This window comes from Myxine glutinosa, chromosome 14 (genome assembly GCF_964187855.1).
Source record: "Myxine glutinosa chromosome 14, kmMyxGlut1.1, whole genome shotgun sequence".
NCBI classification, from domain to species: domain Eukaryota; kingdom Metazoa; phylum Chordata; class Myxini; order Myxiniformes; family Myxinidae; genus Myxine; species Myxine glutinosa.
This window is the reverse complement of record NC_136274.1, coordinates 52684991-52703894: the sequence shown is the minus strand read 5'-3', so window position 1 is coordinate 52703894 and position 18904 is coordinate 52684991. Positions and strand designations below refer to the sequence as shown.

Genomic DNA, 18904 nt, shown 5'->3' with positions numbered 1-18904 from the left:
TTCGTGGAATCCTTTCGAGCTATTAAAAGTATAATACCAAAGGATGTTGCAGGAAGTAAAACTCTGTCGGAAGGTAGCAGAATCATTGCCATTGATTGAGGCAGCTCGGAAATATTCCGTCTGAAGATTATTATTATTATTAACGACAAGATGAATTCCCTGGTTTGGCCGATGTCGTTTTTTTTGTTTTTTTTGCTTTTGCCATGGTCTGGAGAATGAAAAGGGATCCCTGCCGTGACAATAAGCTGAACAGACCAGGTAGGTAGAACAGACGACCAGGTAGAACAGACCAGGTATGTAGCCTAAGTGATTTTTTTTAAAGAATATAGTCCAACTTTAGTTTTGCATGTAGCAGATGGGACAGACATTTTTTTCACGCCATCCCTACATAGAGAGTACTACCGTACTCTGTGGATTCTGAAGCGTCATTCGTAATACCCTCATCCACCATCACTGGAAGTTAAAATCAGTTAAATCAGTTAAAAAACAAATCACAAACCCATCTGTAAGTGTCCATAAATGAAAATTTATGTAAAAAACCTGTCAACGCATCCATAAAAAAAATGCAAGCTCTATGTTATAAAAGAAGCCGTGTCTGTCTGTCGTGTTATAACTTCAGAACGGATTAACAGATTTCATTAAATCTCCCAGGAGTGTTTGTGATCCAATTTTTTTTTCATGGGTACATGAACACGTGTCAAAACTGCAAATGCCAACAAGTGTCGTTGGTTATTCCTGCACAGAGAGCAAGATCTCCCAGGAATTCTTTTTTTGTTTGTATTTTTCTTCCATGGATTAGCCATCCTCGCAAAGATTGATATTTCCATCAGCAAAGCAACAGGTATTATATTCTAGTAGCTGTAAAATAAACACGACAATATTGGCCGTAAATCAAAAATAATAATAAACCGGCCGTAAATCAAAATTTACGTAAAAAAATAATAATAATAACAACAACCGAGAACGGCATTCAGTAGAGAGCATATCTCCACCAGGAACAGTTTGTTTTGTATCCCACCGATAGGCCGGATCCGGATTCGGACCTGGACAAAAATCTAATCAGCTTGTTCTTGTCACCTAACCAACTCGTCCACAAAGTTTAGTCGTAACTAGTCCATAACTTTTTTAAATATCATGTTTTTATCGCTTTTCGCCTGACCTCTCAATGGTGAAGAATCACTCGACAATTAAATAATTCTTGTATCCGAATCCATATTCAGATCTTCACCAAAATTGAATCAATTGGTCCTTGTCACATGCCCAACCTGTCCACAAAGTTTTGTCCAAATCCATCCACAACTTTGAGATATCCTGCTCTATGTCATTTTTGGCCCGATCTCTCAATGGTGAAGAATAACTTCAAAAATTCTAGTAGCCGGATCCGAATCCCGATCTTCACCAAAATCTAATAATTTCGTCCTCGTCACATACGCTACATCTCTGCCAAATTTCGTCCGAATCCGTCCACATCTGAGATATCTTGTTCATAGGCAGACAGACAGGGGTGAAAACAACCTCCATTCACCTTCGGTGGCAGAGGTAAAAACCTCAATCAATATCTAGCATTTTAAAATTTACATTTCTACAACTGTAAACTGAAATAAACATGACAAAGTCCATAAATGAAAAGCTTCACATTTCATTAGGAACCTAATGAGGCTCCCACGCCCCTTCATGGTACATATTTGGGGGAATGCTTGCAAATTATAAAAGGCAAGGAAATCCACAGTTGAGAAGTGCATCTGATAAAAAACAAGCACAAAAAGTTTTAATTAAAACAAAAGCCGCGTCGATGTTACACAATGCCTAGATGCAGCTGTGCCTATAACGTCGATGTTATAGGCACAGGACATTCCTATTGATTCGATTACTTGATGTTATTTTTGTGCAAAGTGAAAATATATCTCGACAATTTCCCGTGTGTGGCGACGAATTTTTAATATATCTCGGCATTTTCCCGTCTGTTATTTCAGGCGGTGTATGACTGACCATGCCGCGATTTAAAAAAATATATATCTCGGCAATTTCCCGTGTGGCGACACGTGAACGAAGCTATGCTCCTCTCCACATTATTGTGACGACGTATAAATTAAATATTTCATCGTGACGATTGTCATCAAATGGACGAATTTTTAATACATCGGCATTTTCCCGTCTGTTATTTCGGGCGGTGTATGACTGACCATGCCGAGATTTAAAATAGAAATATCTCAATGGACTTGAAGTTACAGGCCTTTGAGAATTCATTTCGTTCTATAAAGCGCAACTTTCATCGGATTTTCTTCCCGTTTTTTTTCAACCGAGTCTAAAACTATGTTAGCGACTGTGAAAAATGAAATGATATATCGAATTTGATTTGAAATAAAACTGTGTGAGAGAGGAAGACACCACGGGCCTACAAAACAGGCCTCAAAGCTATGCGAGTTAATAAAACGGTGGATATTTGTTTATATGAAGCCTCTCCCAGAATGGGTGGAGCTATGGTTCCCAGAATGGGTGGAGCTTTGAGGTTTTGTCTTCTCTGCAAGAACAAGAACAACAACAACAACAACAACAGCAGAGGGCACTCTATGACCAGCGTCTGCGACGCGGCTAATAATAAGAAGAAGACTAACTCAGTTGTCAAAAAGTCCACGTTCGAAGAACAAGCAAGAGATTCCAAACGTTAGTCCTTACACAGGTGTATGGTGCGATCAAGTCAGAAATAAAGGCAGGACAGCCTAGAAACAACCTGTTTTTATATGCCACCAAAAGGAAAGATCATGACAAAGCAAAGCACCAAATGACAGGTGTGCGAGCAACAAATACCGTAAGCCGACGGTACGTTTGCCTGTTGCGTATGTTCTGCAGGAAAGCCACATCGGTGCTGCTGCTCTCGTAACCACCCAGCTGCGCCAATGCACCAGACACGTCGAGTACCTGGAATCCTTCACCAACACCGCAACTACAGTAAGTGGTGATTTAGTGGCATCGACACGGCATTCCAAGGTTTACTGCAACACATCTGATTTTAATGGAAACTCCGGCCGTTACTATCCAATTCCAATGGCTCGCACATGCATGCACACTTGTATAATGGAACCTCAATATAGTCCACAAGATTCAATTTCAAAACAAAAATGCTGATAGACGATCCCCAAAGTTTTGTTGGGATTTGACAACATCGATTACAAGCATCATGGTGTGTTGAATAGATCTACTTTGAAGTCTTCTTCACATGCCGTATCCCATTGCTCGGCTGGGTCACCTGCTTGTAGAGCGTCCAACATTACTGCAAATCTTTAGCAATTGGTGCAAGGTGGTGCAATTACCTTGGGTTCCATTCCCGACCAGACGACATCTTGAGACGAGCGTTAAGCTGGGTATCCTATGTGCTAGCATTAGTTGCTGGACCCAAGACCTCAAATACGTAGCATACTCTTCGTTGCGATATATCACCGGCACACTGAACAACTTTCATACATCTGCCAGCTATAGTCGGGCATTACACCTGGCCAACCGGTTCGTGAAAGACTTGGGGAGGAAACTTTCACTGGCCGACCGCACAAGGTAGGAACCATTCCGACTGCTAATGAGCGTGGACAAGACAACACTGAGTTGAAGCAATGTCCCATGCACCTTTTTGGCAAGAACCAATTCTTTTTTCAGGGTGCCGGCGATGACTCACCTACTCTTAGCGAAGGACATCGCCGAACCTTTAAGTTTAACCCGCACCAACTAATGCTCGCAGGTGGGACAACCACGTTAACGTCCATCCGAGGCACGGCTCAGGTCGTTTAAGGTGGAGGCGGGAATCGAACCCAGAAGTAGTCAATGACATTAACATTAACGTTAAGGGAATGCACGACAAGCATTTGGCGACATGAAGAAAAAATAGAAATAATTTGTTCAATGAAGTCGTCAAGGGGCACGGAGTTCAATCAACAAATCAAACCAGGCTCGGTTTAAAAACACGACTAACCTGCACAAAACCTTCGCCGGGTCTCCAACGAATGACCGAGAAACAAACCGATAGACCGCCAGCACCCAAAACCAAGCGGGTATCAGAATTCAGAACCTCCCTGCGCGACGTTTAAATTCTTTTAACGTCTCCTCTGATTGGTCAGAATTATTAGCCGCCAACTTCCGCCGGAAGATGCCCCACGTCGATAGAAAGGCAACCGCTGGTGAAGCGAAACTTCTGAGGAATGTTCATTAAATCAGCATTACATTATTAATTTAGATATTTTAAACCGAATAAATGTTTTTATTTTGAAAACTTAGATTGTCGAGTCGTGCGCGGCAGATTCGCGGCCAATATGTCGGCTGAGGAGGACACCGAGCTGAGGGACCTGTTGGTGCAAACATTGGAGACGAATGGAGTTCTGGGGAAAATCAAAGTAGGTCGGAAGAGAGCAGGGCGAATGTTGCTGGAAAATCCGATTTGTCGTGAGTTTATGGAGCAGGCAGGGTTTCTGGGAGAGGGAACTGCGTATGATCGGGTTGTTGTTTTGGGAACAGGAAACCGGCTGAATCCGCGGAGGCTGAAAGGACGAGGCCTGTTGGTTCGGTTAGGGGATGTGTCGTCCATTATCGAATATTGATTAACACTCCAAGACAATTCAGGAAATTACTGTTTGTGAGTTCTGCTGTGAGAATATGAAGTCGCCTTTTTCGGGCTCCCATCTGAGCACACACACACATATATATATATATATATATATATATATATATATATATATATATATATATACAGTATATATATATATATATATATATATATATATATATATATAAATATATATATATATATATTGTACTTGTATACAGAGTCGAGGCTCGTGGAAGTGCGAGAACACGGAATCTATCGGGACACAACATAACAAAAGGAACAGTAGGGTAAGGGGGAAATAGTCAGAGATGGACAAATGAAATAAGGGATGCAAGGAAACGATGAGGGGTAGGGCAAGGGGATGAACAAGATGGATACAACAACACAACGCATTTTAAGGCCATTTTCCCTGCTAGAGCGGGGGTTAGCCTTGCGGTCCCCATGACAATGTTCTCCATTTTGCCCTATTTTCTGCATCTCCCCTTGTTAACCCCCTTGCCCGCATTTCTTCTTCGACCAACTTTAGCCAAGTCTTTCTCGGTCTTCCCCGTCCTCTACTTCCTTCTACATTCATTTCCATCACTCTTTTCAACCAGTCACTTTCATCCTTCCTCAACACATGACCAAACCATCTCAACCTGTTCCTCTTCACAACATCAATCACAGGCTCTATTCCCATCATCTTTCGCAATTCATCATTTGTCTCCCTCTTTCTCAACGATACTCCACACATCCACCGAACCATTCGCATTTCCACCCTTTCCAGCCTTCGTTGCTGCTCTACGTTCATTACCCATGTCTCACTCCCATAAATCATAACACTTCTCACACATGCAGCATACACCTTTCCCTTCAGCTTCAACGACACTCCCCTCATCATCAGCATGCCACTCAGTTCCCGAAACTTCTTCCATGCACATCTCACTCGAGCAACCGTTGCCGAGTCTGATCCACCTTCTCCATTCAGCATGTCTCCTAGGTAACAAAATGTTTTCACACCTTCCAGCTTCATGCCATCTCCAAGATCCAACTCAACATTTCCTCCATCTGCAGCTCCCTCTGTGCACACCTTACACTTGAATGTAGCTGCCACACTGGTTAATGACCCTCTCAAACCACTACATTTTTGATGAACCCACTCAGCGCACATTGTACATTGAATGGAATTCACTCCGACACCCTTCCTGCACACAGCACACGGCCACTTCCCAGTTCTTTCCACCTCACCACATGCTTTACCACTTGCCATCACCTTTGTTTTTCTGATATTCACCTTCAGACCTTTTGTCTCCATACATTCCTTCCACTTGTTCATCTTCTCCTTCAGTCCATCCATACTTTCTGCAATCAACACCAGATCATCTGCATACAACAACTCCCACGGTAAACCCTCCTTTACGTTCTGAGCCAGCACCTCCATCACAGCTACAAATAGTAGTGGACTTGGTACCGACCCCTGATGCACTCCCACCTTCACCTCAAACTCACCACTGTTCCCGTCCTTCGTCCTTACAGCTGTGCGTGCTCTTTTGTACATTGCCATCACTACTCTGATCAACCATTCCTCCACTCCTAACTTCCTCAATGCCCATGTCACCACTTCACGTGGAACCCTATCGAATGCTTTCTCCAGATCAACAAACCCAAGAAACAACTTCTTCCTCTTCTCCATGTACTTCTCCTGCAACTGCCTCACAATAAAAAGCGCGTCTCTCGTTCCTCTTCCTGGCATAAATCCAAACTGCATTTCGTCAATTTTCACTTTCTTCCTTATCCTCTTCTCCAACACCCTTTCCAATACCTTCATTCCATGCTCCAATAACTTTATCGCTCGATACGAGCCACAGTCCAGAGGGTCACCTTTCCCCTTGTATAGAGGGACGAGGGTACCCAGTTCCCAATCCACTGGAATGCGGCCTTCTTTCACCACCAGATTGCAGATCTCTGTCATTCTCTTCACACCCCAATTTCCCGCTGCCTTCTACATATCTCCCACAACTCCCGTCGGCCCTCCCGCTTTTCTACTCTTCATTGCTTTTGTCGCTTCCTCAACTTCCTTCTCGGTTATCTTCTCTGCCGGTCCTAAAACTAGGTTACTCTCTCTGTTGCCATCCCATTCATTCTCTGCATTCAACAGTATTTCCATATATCTTTTCCATCTTCCTTTAATTCCATCTGCGTCCACAACGATTTGTCCCACTTCACCCTTCAAGCAACTCACCCCCATCACATCACACCTCTCTTTCGCTATCTGCTTTGCAATCCTGAATACTGCTTTCTGACCCTCTTCCGAATCCAAGCTTTCTCCGAACATTTTCCTACATGCCTCCTGCGCCTTTGCTACCTCTTTCTTTGCAGCCTTCTTGGCTGCCTTATAACTTTCATGCTCTGCTTTTTCTGCTCCCGTACCCTTCGCCTTCTGCCACTCCTTGAACTTCTTCCTCTTCTCATCAATCCTTTTTCCAACTTCCTCATCCCACCACCATGTTTCCGAGTGCCTCGGTGGTCCTTTTGTCCATCCACATACCTCACCAACGGCTCCCAACAGACTAGCTTTCATTTACATCCAACCACTTTCAAGCTCAACCACATCATCCTCTACCCTACTCAGCCTCTCTTTTAAGGCCTCCCTTACTGTCACCTCTTTCAACCTCCACACTTTCATTCTCGGTTGGTACTTCACCCGCCGAGCTCTCCTCGCACCTTTCACCCTTGTGTCGCAGACAACCAAGTGGTGCTGTGAAACAGCCTCCTCCCCCGGGATCACCTTTGTGTCCTGGAGGTGCCCGCTATCTCGCCTACGCACCATCAGGTAGTCAACGGTTGTCGTCGACCCACCTGACGTGTATGTAACAAGCTTATTATCCTCTTTCTGGAACTGAGTATTACAAATCAACAAATCAGCTCCATCAGCAAACTCCAAAATCCTTTCACCTTCTCCATTTCTCACACCATATCCGTAACCCCCATGAACTCCCTCAAAACCGTCCATACTCCTTCCTACATGTCCATTTAGGTCTCCTCCTACCACAACAACTTCCTCATCTTTCACGTTTTCCATCAGCTTCTCTATCGCACACCAGAACTTGTCCTTCTCTTCATCACTCCGACCAACCTGCGGAGCATATCCCGAGATGACGTTCACCAAGAGCTTTCCAATCATCATTTTCACCATCATCAACCTATCACTCACTCTAGTCACACTCACCACACTGTCTACAAGCTCCTCAGAAAACAGGACACCAACACCATTCACGCCCTCCGGGCACCCTTGCCACACAAACTTGTATTTCTGTCCCTGTCTACCCTTCACCATTCTCGCACCACTTCCCTTCCATCTCGTCTCTTGCACGCAACATATGTCCACTCTTCTTCTGATCAATACTTCCACCACTTCTCCTGATCTCCCTGTCATTGTCCCTACATTCCATGTCCCAAACCTCAGAAACCGATCTCCACTTCGGGCTGTACCCTGCCCATATGTAGTTGTAATTGTCATGGTTCTCTTTTTGAGGCAATGTTTTTATGGCCGGATGCCCTTCCTGATGCCAACCCTCTTAGTCGCCTCTTACGACACGCAGGGATACGGTGTACCTATTCTAACCAGGGTACACACCGTAACCAATCTTCAAGTCAATCGGATGAAATATGACAATTTTATAAATGTAACCTCAAGATGACGTTTGACCTCAAAATCAATAGGATTCTTCCTTATGACCAACTCTACCATCTGGTGAAGTTTCGTGAAGATCGGTTTAAAATTGCGATCTGTAGGCGATTGACAGACAGACAAACAGAATGAAGAATCACTCATTGAGCGACATTTGGCAAAACAGAACAAAGTAGAATGGCACTCAGTAGAGCATCCTTTTGACCTCAAAAATAATTAGTGGTTTTATTCAGTGACCTGATATGTAAATAGTCTTCAACGTTTAAGTTGATCGGATGAAAATTGACAATTTTGTAAATTTGACCTATGGTTGACCTCGAAAATAGTGGGTGGTTAGCTTCATTAAGCTGATATGAAAATCCTTTTCAAATTTCTAGTCAATCAGATGAAAATTGAGGAGTTTAGAGATTTTAAAAAAGTGGTTGGCCTTTGGCCTATCTTGATCTCAAAAATAGTTGGTGGTTGAATTCAGTTAGCCAATATGTAAATCCTATTGAAATTTCAAGTCAATCGGATGAAAATTGAGGATTTTAGAAATTTGAAAAAAGTGTTTGACCTTTGGCCTATGTTGACCTTTTGACCTCAAATATATAGGATTTAGTCAGACCACGAACTCTACCATTTGGTAAAGTTTCGTAAAGATCGGTTTAAAATTGTGACCTGTTGGCAAGTATAAGTGAGCGGACAGACAAACACACACACAAACAAACACACACAAACCGGAGTGATCAACATACTTGTCCAAAAAAAAAAAAAATTGCCAAGTAACAACGCACAAGAACAACCAATATACTTGAAGAATCTTCGATTTTGCAAGTGATAAGTAATTTCAATAAGCCTCTTTCAGATATATTCCAATACGTTGAGACTAATTTCCCTGAAAGAGTATTTATTAATTAGTTAGTTGTTATCACCTGGTGTTGGCCTAATGGTTAGGGTGGCGTGCTTGGGATCCTAAGTTCCTGAGTTCGAATCCCATTGAATTAACGACCAAGTGAGGTTGACTCAGCCTGTTCATCCTTCCGAGGTCGGCAAAATGAGTACTAGATAACTGGTTATGGAGAGGCATTGCATCAGCCGCAGATGTGCCCACAGTAAATTGATGCAACCAGTAGCCGGGTGGCTGCACACAAACCACCACCCAGTTAGTAGTTACTACCCATCCCGGACTATATCAAACATTTGCCAAAAAAAGAAACGGTATTGGAGATATTGGACCTGTCAGCATCAGAACAAAGGTGATAAAATACTTGGAGTCTGTACAGGATTATGATCCAACCCAAAGGAGTGGTGCACTTCAGTTTTGGGTGGAAAACAAAACCAAATACCCTCAACTGCACATATATTAGCTTTAAAAGTATGGCTGTGTGTACCTTCTTCGAGTGCTCCAGCGGAGTCAGAGTTTTCAAGGATTCTGTAGTCTGTACACAGCCTTATGCGCCCTTATTGGGCAAAGCTGGGAGCAGACATTATGCAAACTCGTCTTTCTGAAATGCAATGGAGCCATGCTTGGTAGGAACCAGTCACCCCAAGATATGCTTTATTGAAATTGTTTAGATATAAATCACATGATAATAAAATTTGAACATATTTATGAAAAGTAGCATAATTGTCCAACTTGCGGGTAATATTTTAAGAAAGCCTAGTAGACAGAAAGTCACTATTTTTGAAAGATTTATATCTATAATTTGAGATGTTTGTGTGTTGATGTTTTGGACTTTCATAACTTTGACAGTGGACAAATAAATGCAATTTTTTACTATCATATGATATTGTTATGTTTGTGGGGATAGATGATGGAATCCCCTAGTACAGATAGGATTGTATAGGTATAGCATGGACTGTGGACGAGTAGGATTCATCTCGATGTTATTAAGTAGGGAAACTGGAGCTTAAGAATGTTATGTGTCTTCACATGGTGGGCGAAGCTGTGTTATGTAGATAGGGATTAAGGATAGTTTTACCCCAGTATGTGATTGCCTTCTGTGGGTTTTCCCCTACGTTTTTACATTTACAAGGCAAGCCATGCAACCACCTCCATTAACCAACAATAACCAACACAATTGCCGACAGAACCCAGAACATTCCCGATCGGGCTAAGCCCCGCCTCCAAAGGATCGTAACCGGCAGGCCATGCCCCGAAGTTCGTCATTGGTCGAGCACGACCATGGGGTGGTTTCGGCCATTGGTCAGTTGGGCTCTTGGGGGTTTTTGCATCAAGGAGGAGGAGGAAGGTTGGCCATTTTTGGTTTGCGCCTGTGAGGAGAAGGCTGGCCTTTTTGGTGCATTTTTGACGAGAGTAAGGTGCTCTTGGATGCGTGGGCAGGATTGTGTGGGAGGAAAGAAGAAGAGTGTGTCTCTTGGTTCTCGCTCATGAGTCTTGTTGGATGATCGAGGAGGAAGGCAGTGGCATTTGGTGTGTGTGGACCTGGTGCTGAGAGAGATCGGTGTTAGCCATTTCGATCGTGAGGAGAAGGTGTTGGCAGCAGTTTGTGGGGCTCTTGGCACTTAGGACCGAGTGGAGAGCGAAAGAGGACTGCCTGCACAAATCACCTGACGTTTGTGGCGCTGTGGAGAGCGACTCCGTGCCATTGTTGGAGTGTTTCCCGCGCGAGCGGCTTTGGGCCACTTTGTACTGCAGACCTCACCACGAGCACCATTTTGAGGCCACAGTTAAGTGCCGGCACGAAAAGGAACATTTAATTGTATTATCTTTCCCTTTGCCTCTTTTTGTGTCTGAATTGGAGGGTCCCTCAAAGTAGAATTTATTCTACCTCAACCTTTATTTCGCCTTGCATTTATTTTCATTAAACCATTATTGTTGAATTTCCTTGTGTTCGTTTATTTGTTGTGGATTCGAGAATAAACCCTCCTGCAGTAAGGTTTTGATATTTTATTGTGTTCATTTACATAATGCATAAGGACAAATATATTCGCTATTTTTGCCACATTACAATACACTCTCAGCACAGGACTCAGACTCGGAACGCCAAGGACTCGGAACGCCAAGGACTCGGAACGCCAAGGACTCAGAACGCCAAGGACTCGGAACGCCAAGGACTCGGAACGCCAAGGACTCGGAACGCCAAGGACTCGGAACGCCAAGGACTCAGAACGCCAAGGACTTGGAACGCCAAGGACTCGACTACAACACTGCTACGTACATACACACGTCTACATCCATACATTGTGACATCCACGCAAAGGTCTACAGAAGATCGGATGAGCGAAATGCCCCAGTCTGTGTCCAGGAAACTGCAAATTTTGGAATCGGAAGTGTCATGATGTGGGATGGTATTTCTCAAAACCTTTCACACCAAAAAGATGATTCAGGAATATTATTTTTGTATGATAATGCCCCTGCTCACAGGGCTAATCGAACAAGGAGCGTTCTTGCAATGCCAAGGTAAATGCCATGACACCCTGGCCTGCCATCTCGCCAGATTTAATCCAATTGAACATCTCTGGGATATCAATGATCGTCACATTCATACCTTGCCAAGACAGCCACAGTTGCTTCGATGAGCTGGAAGAGGATCCTATTCAGGAATGGAATGCCATTCCCCAGGCCAAGATTTGAGTGATCATATGGTCAATGTGATGACGGTGCAATGTTTTGCTGCTGAATGTGGACATACTCGGGATTGAGATTTTTGCTTCCACGTTCGATCCCTGAAATCGTTTGAGCCTGGTGTTGGCTTAGCGGTTAGGGTGCCGGCTTGGGATCCTAGGATCCTGGTTTGGAATCCCGGTCGATTGCTGAATTAACGCCAGGGGGGTTGACTCAGCCTGTCATCCTTCCGAGGTTGGCAAATTGAGTACCAGTTCATTGGTAATTCCCTGTGTGTCGCAAGAGGCGACTAACAGGGTTGGCGGCAGGAAGGGCATCCAGCCATAAAACATTGCTTCAAAAAGGGGACCACGGTGCCCCAAAAAAGGCCAACCCCTGCCCTGTGGGGAAAAATGGCCTCTAAAGGTGGTTCTTCTTCTTCTTTTGTTCGATCCCTGAAACTTATCCCCTCGGCCTTCTCCCCTTCCACCAAAAGAAAATTAGACTTTTGTCATAGGCACTCATAACCTGTTGTCAACCCTTGGTGTATGGCATAGTTGGGCATTTAGACTTTTTGTTAACTTCCTTTTTCAATCGTCGTGACCGTTATTCTTACCATCGTCAATGTGATGATGGAAAATTTCATATTAATTCCTTTCACCAAACATGGTGCAAGTTTGTTTGCTGCTTTGAGAAATGTAAGACTTATTGTCGTGGTAGCCTAGATTTCTGGAACTTTGTTCCTGTTTTGTATTTTGATTGCAGGAAAATCTATCAACTATTATAATGAATCATTAAGGATGAGTCAGTCTTCTTCTCTTCTGTCAGGAAGTATTCTTGTAAAATTGTGGTTGCTTGGTTAGACATGAACGTTCTTTGTTTTCAGGCTGAGTTGCGAGCTGCGGTTTTTGTAGCTCTAGAAGAGCAAGAAAGGGTTCAGGTGAGTTCATTGAGCAGAAATGCTCTGCTGGTTTGAGATTTGTTTTAGTTTAGCAACCTCTTCACCCAAACGTTTGGATTTATAAACGTGTTTATGAAATTGCGATTAGGAAGTTTATGAGCTAACTTCAGGAATTCTGTTCTACAATGCCCTGCTAGCATAAAAGGAACACCAATGATTGGAAACAAGCTTTATTTTATCAATCTATTATGCAAACACAATCAAATGGTCGACATGTATCTGCTCGCGTGTCCTTTTGGATCATGTATTGTTAGAACCCTTGAAAGCATCAAATCAATGATATTCTGTACATGACTGCCTGATGCAGACTTTGCCAAATGTGGAATAGATTTTGTTGCAACTCTCGGATATTTCTTGGCAGAGGTCAGCGTTTCCACTGCTCCCGATCCATATGTTTCTAGATACATTCATGTCAGGACTCTGTGGTGTCCAGGGAAGAAGCTGCAGCCCACGTCTATGTATATATGTGGTTTTGGAAGTATGGCATTGGCACCATCTTCCTGCAGTAAATGTGTTCCACCACACCTGGAAACATATGGATTGGGAGCTGCGGAAAAGCCAACCTCTGCCAAGCAATACACAAGAGCTGCAACAAAATCTACTCCACATTTGACAAAATCTGCAATATCACCGATCTGATGTCTTCACACGTCCAAGCATTGTATGATGCTAAAGGAAATGTTACCAGATACTAATATATTTACTCGACTTGATTGTGTTGTATCAGAGATTGTTAAAATTAAGTTTGTTTACAATCAGGATTGTTCACTTTATTTTGCAGGGCAGTTTATACATGAAAATATTTTGTGGTATTTGTTTTGGTAAAATTGAAATTCAGCAATTGCTCAGTTTTACTTCAAACATTGAGATTCCATTGTTACATTGATTTGATTAAGTGGTTTAACATTTGTTAATGTCTCAGCTGGAGCCAGGTTTTGCAGTTCAGCAAATAAACCCTTGATAAACAGACCGTAGTTACTTTTTATTCTTTGCTCGTGTTTTACAGATACATTTTAATGTAAATTTCCCCCCCAAAAATATGAGCTCGGTGGCATTGTTAAAGAGTTTCCACATTATCACATTTTTTGGCAGTAAAGGTTGACTTTTTACAATCAGAATTCAGTAAGTAAATGTGATACTGTACCATTAGGGTCAGAAGTGGGGATTTACAGCGATAATAAAGAGTTTGACCAATTGCTCAAGAAGAACCAGTCTTGGCTAGAAACCACTTTCTGGAAAGTGTACCTTGGTTATTCATGAGTTTCGTGATGAGTTATTTATTTTACTTTGCAGAACAAAACTCCCCTGGTGAACGAGCATCTCAAATCATTTCTTGCCACGAAAGATGGTAAACTCCTCTTGAGCCTTTTAAATGATTGTGATCGTTTAAGCTCTGCTTTAACCTTTTTCTTTTTATGATTTAATAATAGCCTTTTTGGATTAATTAAATAATTTTTACTTCCACTGCACTAGCCGAAGTGAATGCCTGCATGCAGATGTATAGGAACGGTTAGCAGCGCTCGAGGCCAGGCTTGCCCTTACGGATACTCTGTTTCGACTCCATTATTGAAGCAAATGTAGGAGATTTGAAAAGCATATTGAGCTGCGGTTTTTACTGCAATATTGATGTAAAACTCCTGCACCTGGGAGAGGCGTTGAAGAAAGATGCCCACGGAGGTGAATGAATGGAGGTTATGCCACTGAAGGTGAATGGAGGTTATGTTTTCACCCCTGTCTGTCTGTTTGTTACTTGCGAAAATTGAAGATTTTTCAAGTATATTGGTTGGTCTTGTGTGTTATTTTGTCTGGCTGTCTGTCTGTTTGTTACTTGCAAAATCGAAGATTTTTCAAGTATATTGGTCGGTTGCGTTTGTTATTCTGTCTGTTTGTTTGTCACAGGCCTACAGGTCACAATTCTAAACCGATCGTCACGAAACTTCACGAAGTTGTAGAGGTCGTTCCAATTGAGAAGCCGATTGATTTTGAGGTCAAAGGTCATCTGGAGGTCGGATTTCTAAAATCGCCATTTTTTAGTCCGATTGACTTGGAAAATTGAACAGCATTTGTATATTGAGTCACTAAATTTGAAATCTAACTATTTTTGAGGTCAAAAGTCATCTCAAGGTCAAATTTCCAAAATCATCAATTTTCATCTGAAAAAACCATCAATTTTCAACCAATTGAATTGAAAATTGAACATCATTTGCACATCGAGTCTCTAAATAGGGAAACCATCTATTTTTGAGGTAAAAAGGTCAAAGGTCAACTCAAGGTGAAACTTCTAAAATTATCCATTTTCATTTGAAAAATCGTCACTTTTCTCCTATTAACCCGAGCTTTGATCGAGATCGTCAATTTTAATCTGGATGAAATGGACAATTTGATGGATCAATGTCATCCTTTTTTGGGACATGCTGATCCATGCAAGTATCGGTGGATTTTGCAAGTATCGTGCTCTGCATGACATCTTCTTGTTTGTTTGTCTGTATGTCAGTCGCCTACAGGTCGCAATTTTCAACTGATCTTCAGGAAACTTCACCAAATAGTAGAGTTGGTCATAAGCAAGAAGCCTATTGTTTTTGGGGTCAAAATGTCAATAGGTCAACAATCTCAACATAGGCCAAAGGTCACCAACTTTGTCAAATTTCTAAAATCCTCAATTTTCATCTGATTGACTTGACATTTGAAGAGTATTTGCATATTTGGTCACTGAATTCAACCACCAATTATATGTAGGTCAACATAGGCCAAATTTCAAAAATCAATTTTCATCCGATTGACTTGAAATTTTAAGAGGATTTGCATATCTGGACACTGAATTCAACCACCAAGTATTTTTGAGGTCAACATAGGCGAAAAGGTCAACATAGGCCAAAACATCAACATAGGCCAAATTTCTAAAATCCTCAATTTTTCTCCGATTAACTTGAAATTTGAAGAGGATTTGCATATCTGGACACTGAATTCAACCCCAAGTATTTTTCGGTCAACATAGGCTAAAAGGTGAACATAGGCCGAATTTCTAAAATCCTCAATTTTCATCCGATTGACTTGAAATTTTAAGTGGATTTTCATATCTGGTCACTGAATTCAACCACTAAGTATTTTTGAGGTCAACATAGGTGAAAAGGTCAACATAGGCGATAAGGTCAACATAGGCGAAAAAGTGAACATCGGCGAAAAGGTCAACATAGGCGAAAAGGTCAACATAGGCGAAAAGGTCAACATAGGCGAAAAGGTCAACATAGGCGAAAAGGTCAACATAGGCGAAAAGGTCAACATTGGCGAAAAGGTCAACATAGGCCAAAAGATCAATGTAGGCCAAATTTCTAAAATCCTAAATTTTTCTCCGATTAACTTGAAGTTTGAAAAGGATTTGCATATTTGGACACTGAATTCAACCCCAACTATTTTTTAGGTCAACATAGGCCAAAATGTCAACATAGGCCAGATTTCTAAAATCCTCAATTTTCATCCGATTAACTTGAAATTTGAAAGGATTTGCATATCTGGACACTGAATTCAACCCCAAGTATTTTTCGGTCAACATAGGCTAATCCCTGGTGTTGGGCTAGCGGCTAGGGTGCCGGCTTAGGATACCTAGGATCCTGGGTTCGAATCCCGGTCAATCGCTGAATTAACACCAGGGGGGTTGACTCAGCCTGTTCATCCTTCCGAGGTCGGCAAATTGAGTACCAGTTCACTGGTAATTCCCTGCTTGTCGTTAAAAGGCGGCAAAAAGGGTTGGCGTCAGGAAGGGCATCCGGCCGTAAAACATTGCTTCAAAAAGGGGACCGAAAAACAACAACAACCACAGTTCCCGAAAAAGGCCAACCCCCGCTTTGCGGGGAAAAATGGCCTCTAAAGGTGGTTTTTTTTTTTTTAATAGGCTAAAAGGTGAACATAGGCCGAATTTCTAAAATCCTCAATTTTCATCCGATTGACTTGAAATTTTAAGTGGATTTTCATATCTGGTCACTGAATTCAACAACTAAGTATTTTTGAGGTCAACATAGGTGAAAAGGTCAACATAGGCGAAAAGGTGAACATAGGCGAAAAAGTGAACATCGGCGAAAAGGTCAACATAGGCGAAAAGGTCAACATAGGCGAAAAGGTCAACATTGGCAAAAAGGTCAACATTGGCAAAAAGGTCAACATTGGCGAAAAGGTCAACATTGGCGAAAAGGTCAACATTGACGAAAAGGTCAACATAGGCCAAAAGATCAATGTAGGCCAAATTTCTAAAATCCTAAATTTTTCTCCGATTAACTTGAAATTTGAAAAGGATTTGCATATTTGGACACTGAATTCAACCCCAACTATTTTTTAGGTCAACATAGACCAAATTGTCAACATAGGCCAGATTTCTAAAATCCTCAATTTTCATCCGATTAACTTGAAATTTGCAAGGATTTGCATATCTGGACACTGAATTCAATCCCATCTATTTTTAGGTCAACATAGGCCAAAAGGTCAACATAGGCCAGATTTCTAAAATAATCAATTTTCATCCGATCAACTTGAAATTTGAAAAGGATTTGCATATCTGGGACACTGAATTCAACCCCATCTATTTTGTAGGTCAACATACGCCAAATTTCTAAAATCCTCAATTTTTCTCCGATTAACTTGAAATTTGAAAAGGATTTGCATATCTGGACACTGAATTCAACCCCATCTATTTTTTAGGTCAACATAGGCCAAAAGGTCAACATAGGCCAAATTTCTAAAATCCTCAATTTTCATATGATTGACTTGAAATTTTAAGGGGATTTGCATACCAAGTCACTGAATTCAACCACCAATTCTTTTGAGGTCATCATAAGCCAGCAACTTATTTTAGGGATTTCACAAGTAGTATGCTATGCATGACATATTTCTTGTATGTTTGTTTGTCTGTCTGTCTGTCTGGGAATAAGATATCTCAAAAAGTTGGGGACGGACTCATACAAAATTTGGCAGAGAGGTAGTGTATGTGACAAGGACGAAATTATTAGATTTTGGTGAAGATCCGGATTTGAATCCGGCTAGTATGATTTTTAAAGCGATTCTTCACCATTGAGTGATCGGGCTAAAACCGAGACATAGCATGATATCTCAAAAAGGTATGGACGGATTTGGACGAAACTTGGTGGACCGGTTGGGTGTGTGACAAGGACGAATCGATTCGATTTTGGTGAAGACATCTTAATGTGGATTTGGATACAAGAATTATTTAAATTTTAAGTGATTCTTCACCATTGAGAGATCAGGCGAAAAGCGATATATAACATATTTTAAAAAGTTATGGACGAGTTATGACTAAACTTGGTGAGTTAGGTGACAAGAACAAGCCGAATAGATTTTGGTTCAGGTCCGTATCCAGATTCTGCCTATCAGTGGGATACAAAACACATACTGTTCAGCCTGGCGGAGGTATGCATTCTACAGAGTGCCGTTCTAGTTAGTGTTGTAATGGTCGACCGTGGGGTGACTCAAGGTCAAATCCTGGACTCGCACGATCACCAATATAGTGACCGATTGTCTCGTATGGAGACCATACGCCGTCCAGCGGGAAGGCTAACGAGATATTTTCTTTGGTTTCTGACATACAGAAACATGAATGAGATCTTCCTCTTGTGATAGGTTTCTTGTTTATTAGCATCCGAGGCCAAGCAAACAACAAGGAACCGTATTGCGATGGTTTGTCAAAGCTCCTACAGAGGATTTCGCATCAATTCCCAATTGCCTTGTTTTTACTCACGCCGTGGTTATAATGATCCCATATCAGGAACCGTGCACCAGCCCAATGCACCAATAGTGAGAAACAGGTTTAACAAGCATTCTGAGTATTGCGCTGCAATACATGTCCCCTACCAAAGTTCAAAGTGCCATAACTTTGTCAAAAATGATCGAATATGCAAATTTATGCATGGTTGATGCTGGTTTTCAAACTTGATCTGAGGTATGCTGAGACACATGTGTGTCACGCCTCACCTCGTTGATAAGCCTGCAAGGTCGCTCCGTGGACCAATATTGCACTGTGTATTGCACTGTGTGAATTATATAAATTATTACCAACTCACTGTCTGAGGTACTAGCGATTCAAGAGATATCCATTTTTAAAAAATATTTTCGTTTAATTAACGATAT

General features: G+C 41.9%; 2 protein-coding genes across 6 annotated transcripts in view; one reads left to right on the top strand and one right to left on the bottom strand.

Annotated features, from left to right (window-relative positions):
- Nucleotides 1–4048, bottom strand: part of LOC137439771 (protein MFI) — a 151224-nt gene extending 147176 nt beyond the window's left edge. For both annotated transcript variants that reach the window (XR_013621380.1, XM_078768261.1), the window contains exons 1-2: nucleotides 3962–4048; nucleotides 2809–2927 (exon numbers count right to left, since the gene is read on the bottom strand). The gene's annotated coding sequence lies outside the window, so the exon portion shown is untranslated. The remainder of the gene's footprint in view (nucleotides 1–2808; nucleotides 2928–3961) is intronic.
- A 72-nt stretch (nucleotides 4049–4120) lies between these two features.
- CEP43 (centrosomal protein 43) overlaps nucleotides 4121–18904 on the top strand; it is a 36840-nt gene continuing 22056 nt past the window's right edge. For 3 of the 4 annotated variants that reach the window (XM_068135857.2, XM_068135856.2, XM_068135854.2), the window contains exons 1-3: nucleotides 4141–4379; nucleotides 12698–12751; nucleotides 14066–14120. In XM_068135857.2, the coding sequence (XP_067991958.2) occupies nucleotides 4299–4379; nucleotides 12698–12751; nucleotides 14066–14120 (190 nt within the window). In that variant the 5' untranslated portion in view covers nucleotides 4141–4298. Of the gene's footprint in view, nucleotides 4380–12697; nucleotides 12752–14065; nucleotides 14121–18904 lie in introns of all 4 variants that reach the window. The other variant, XM_068135855.2, reaches the window with a different exon arrangement.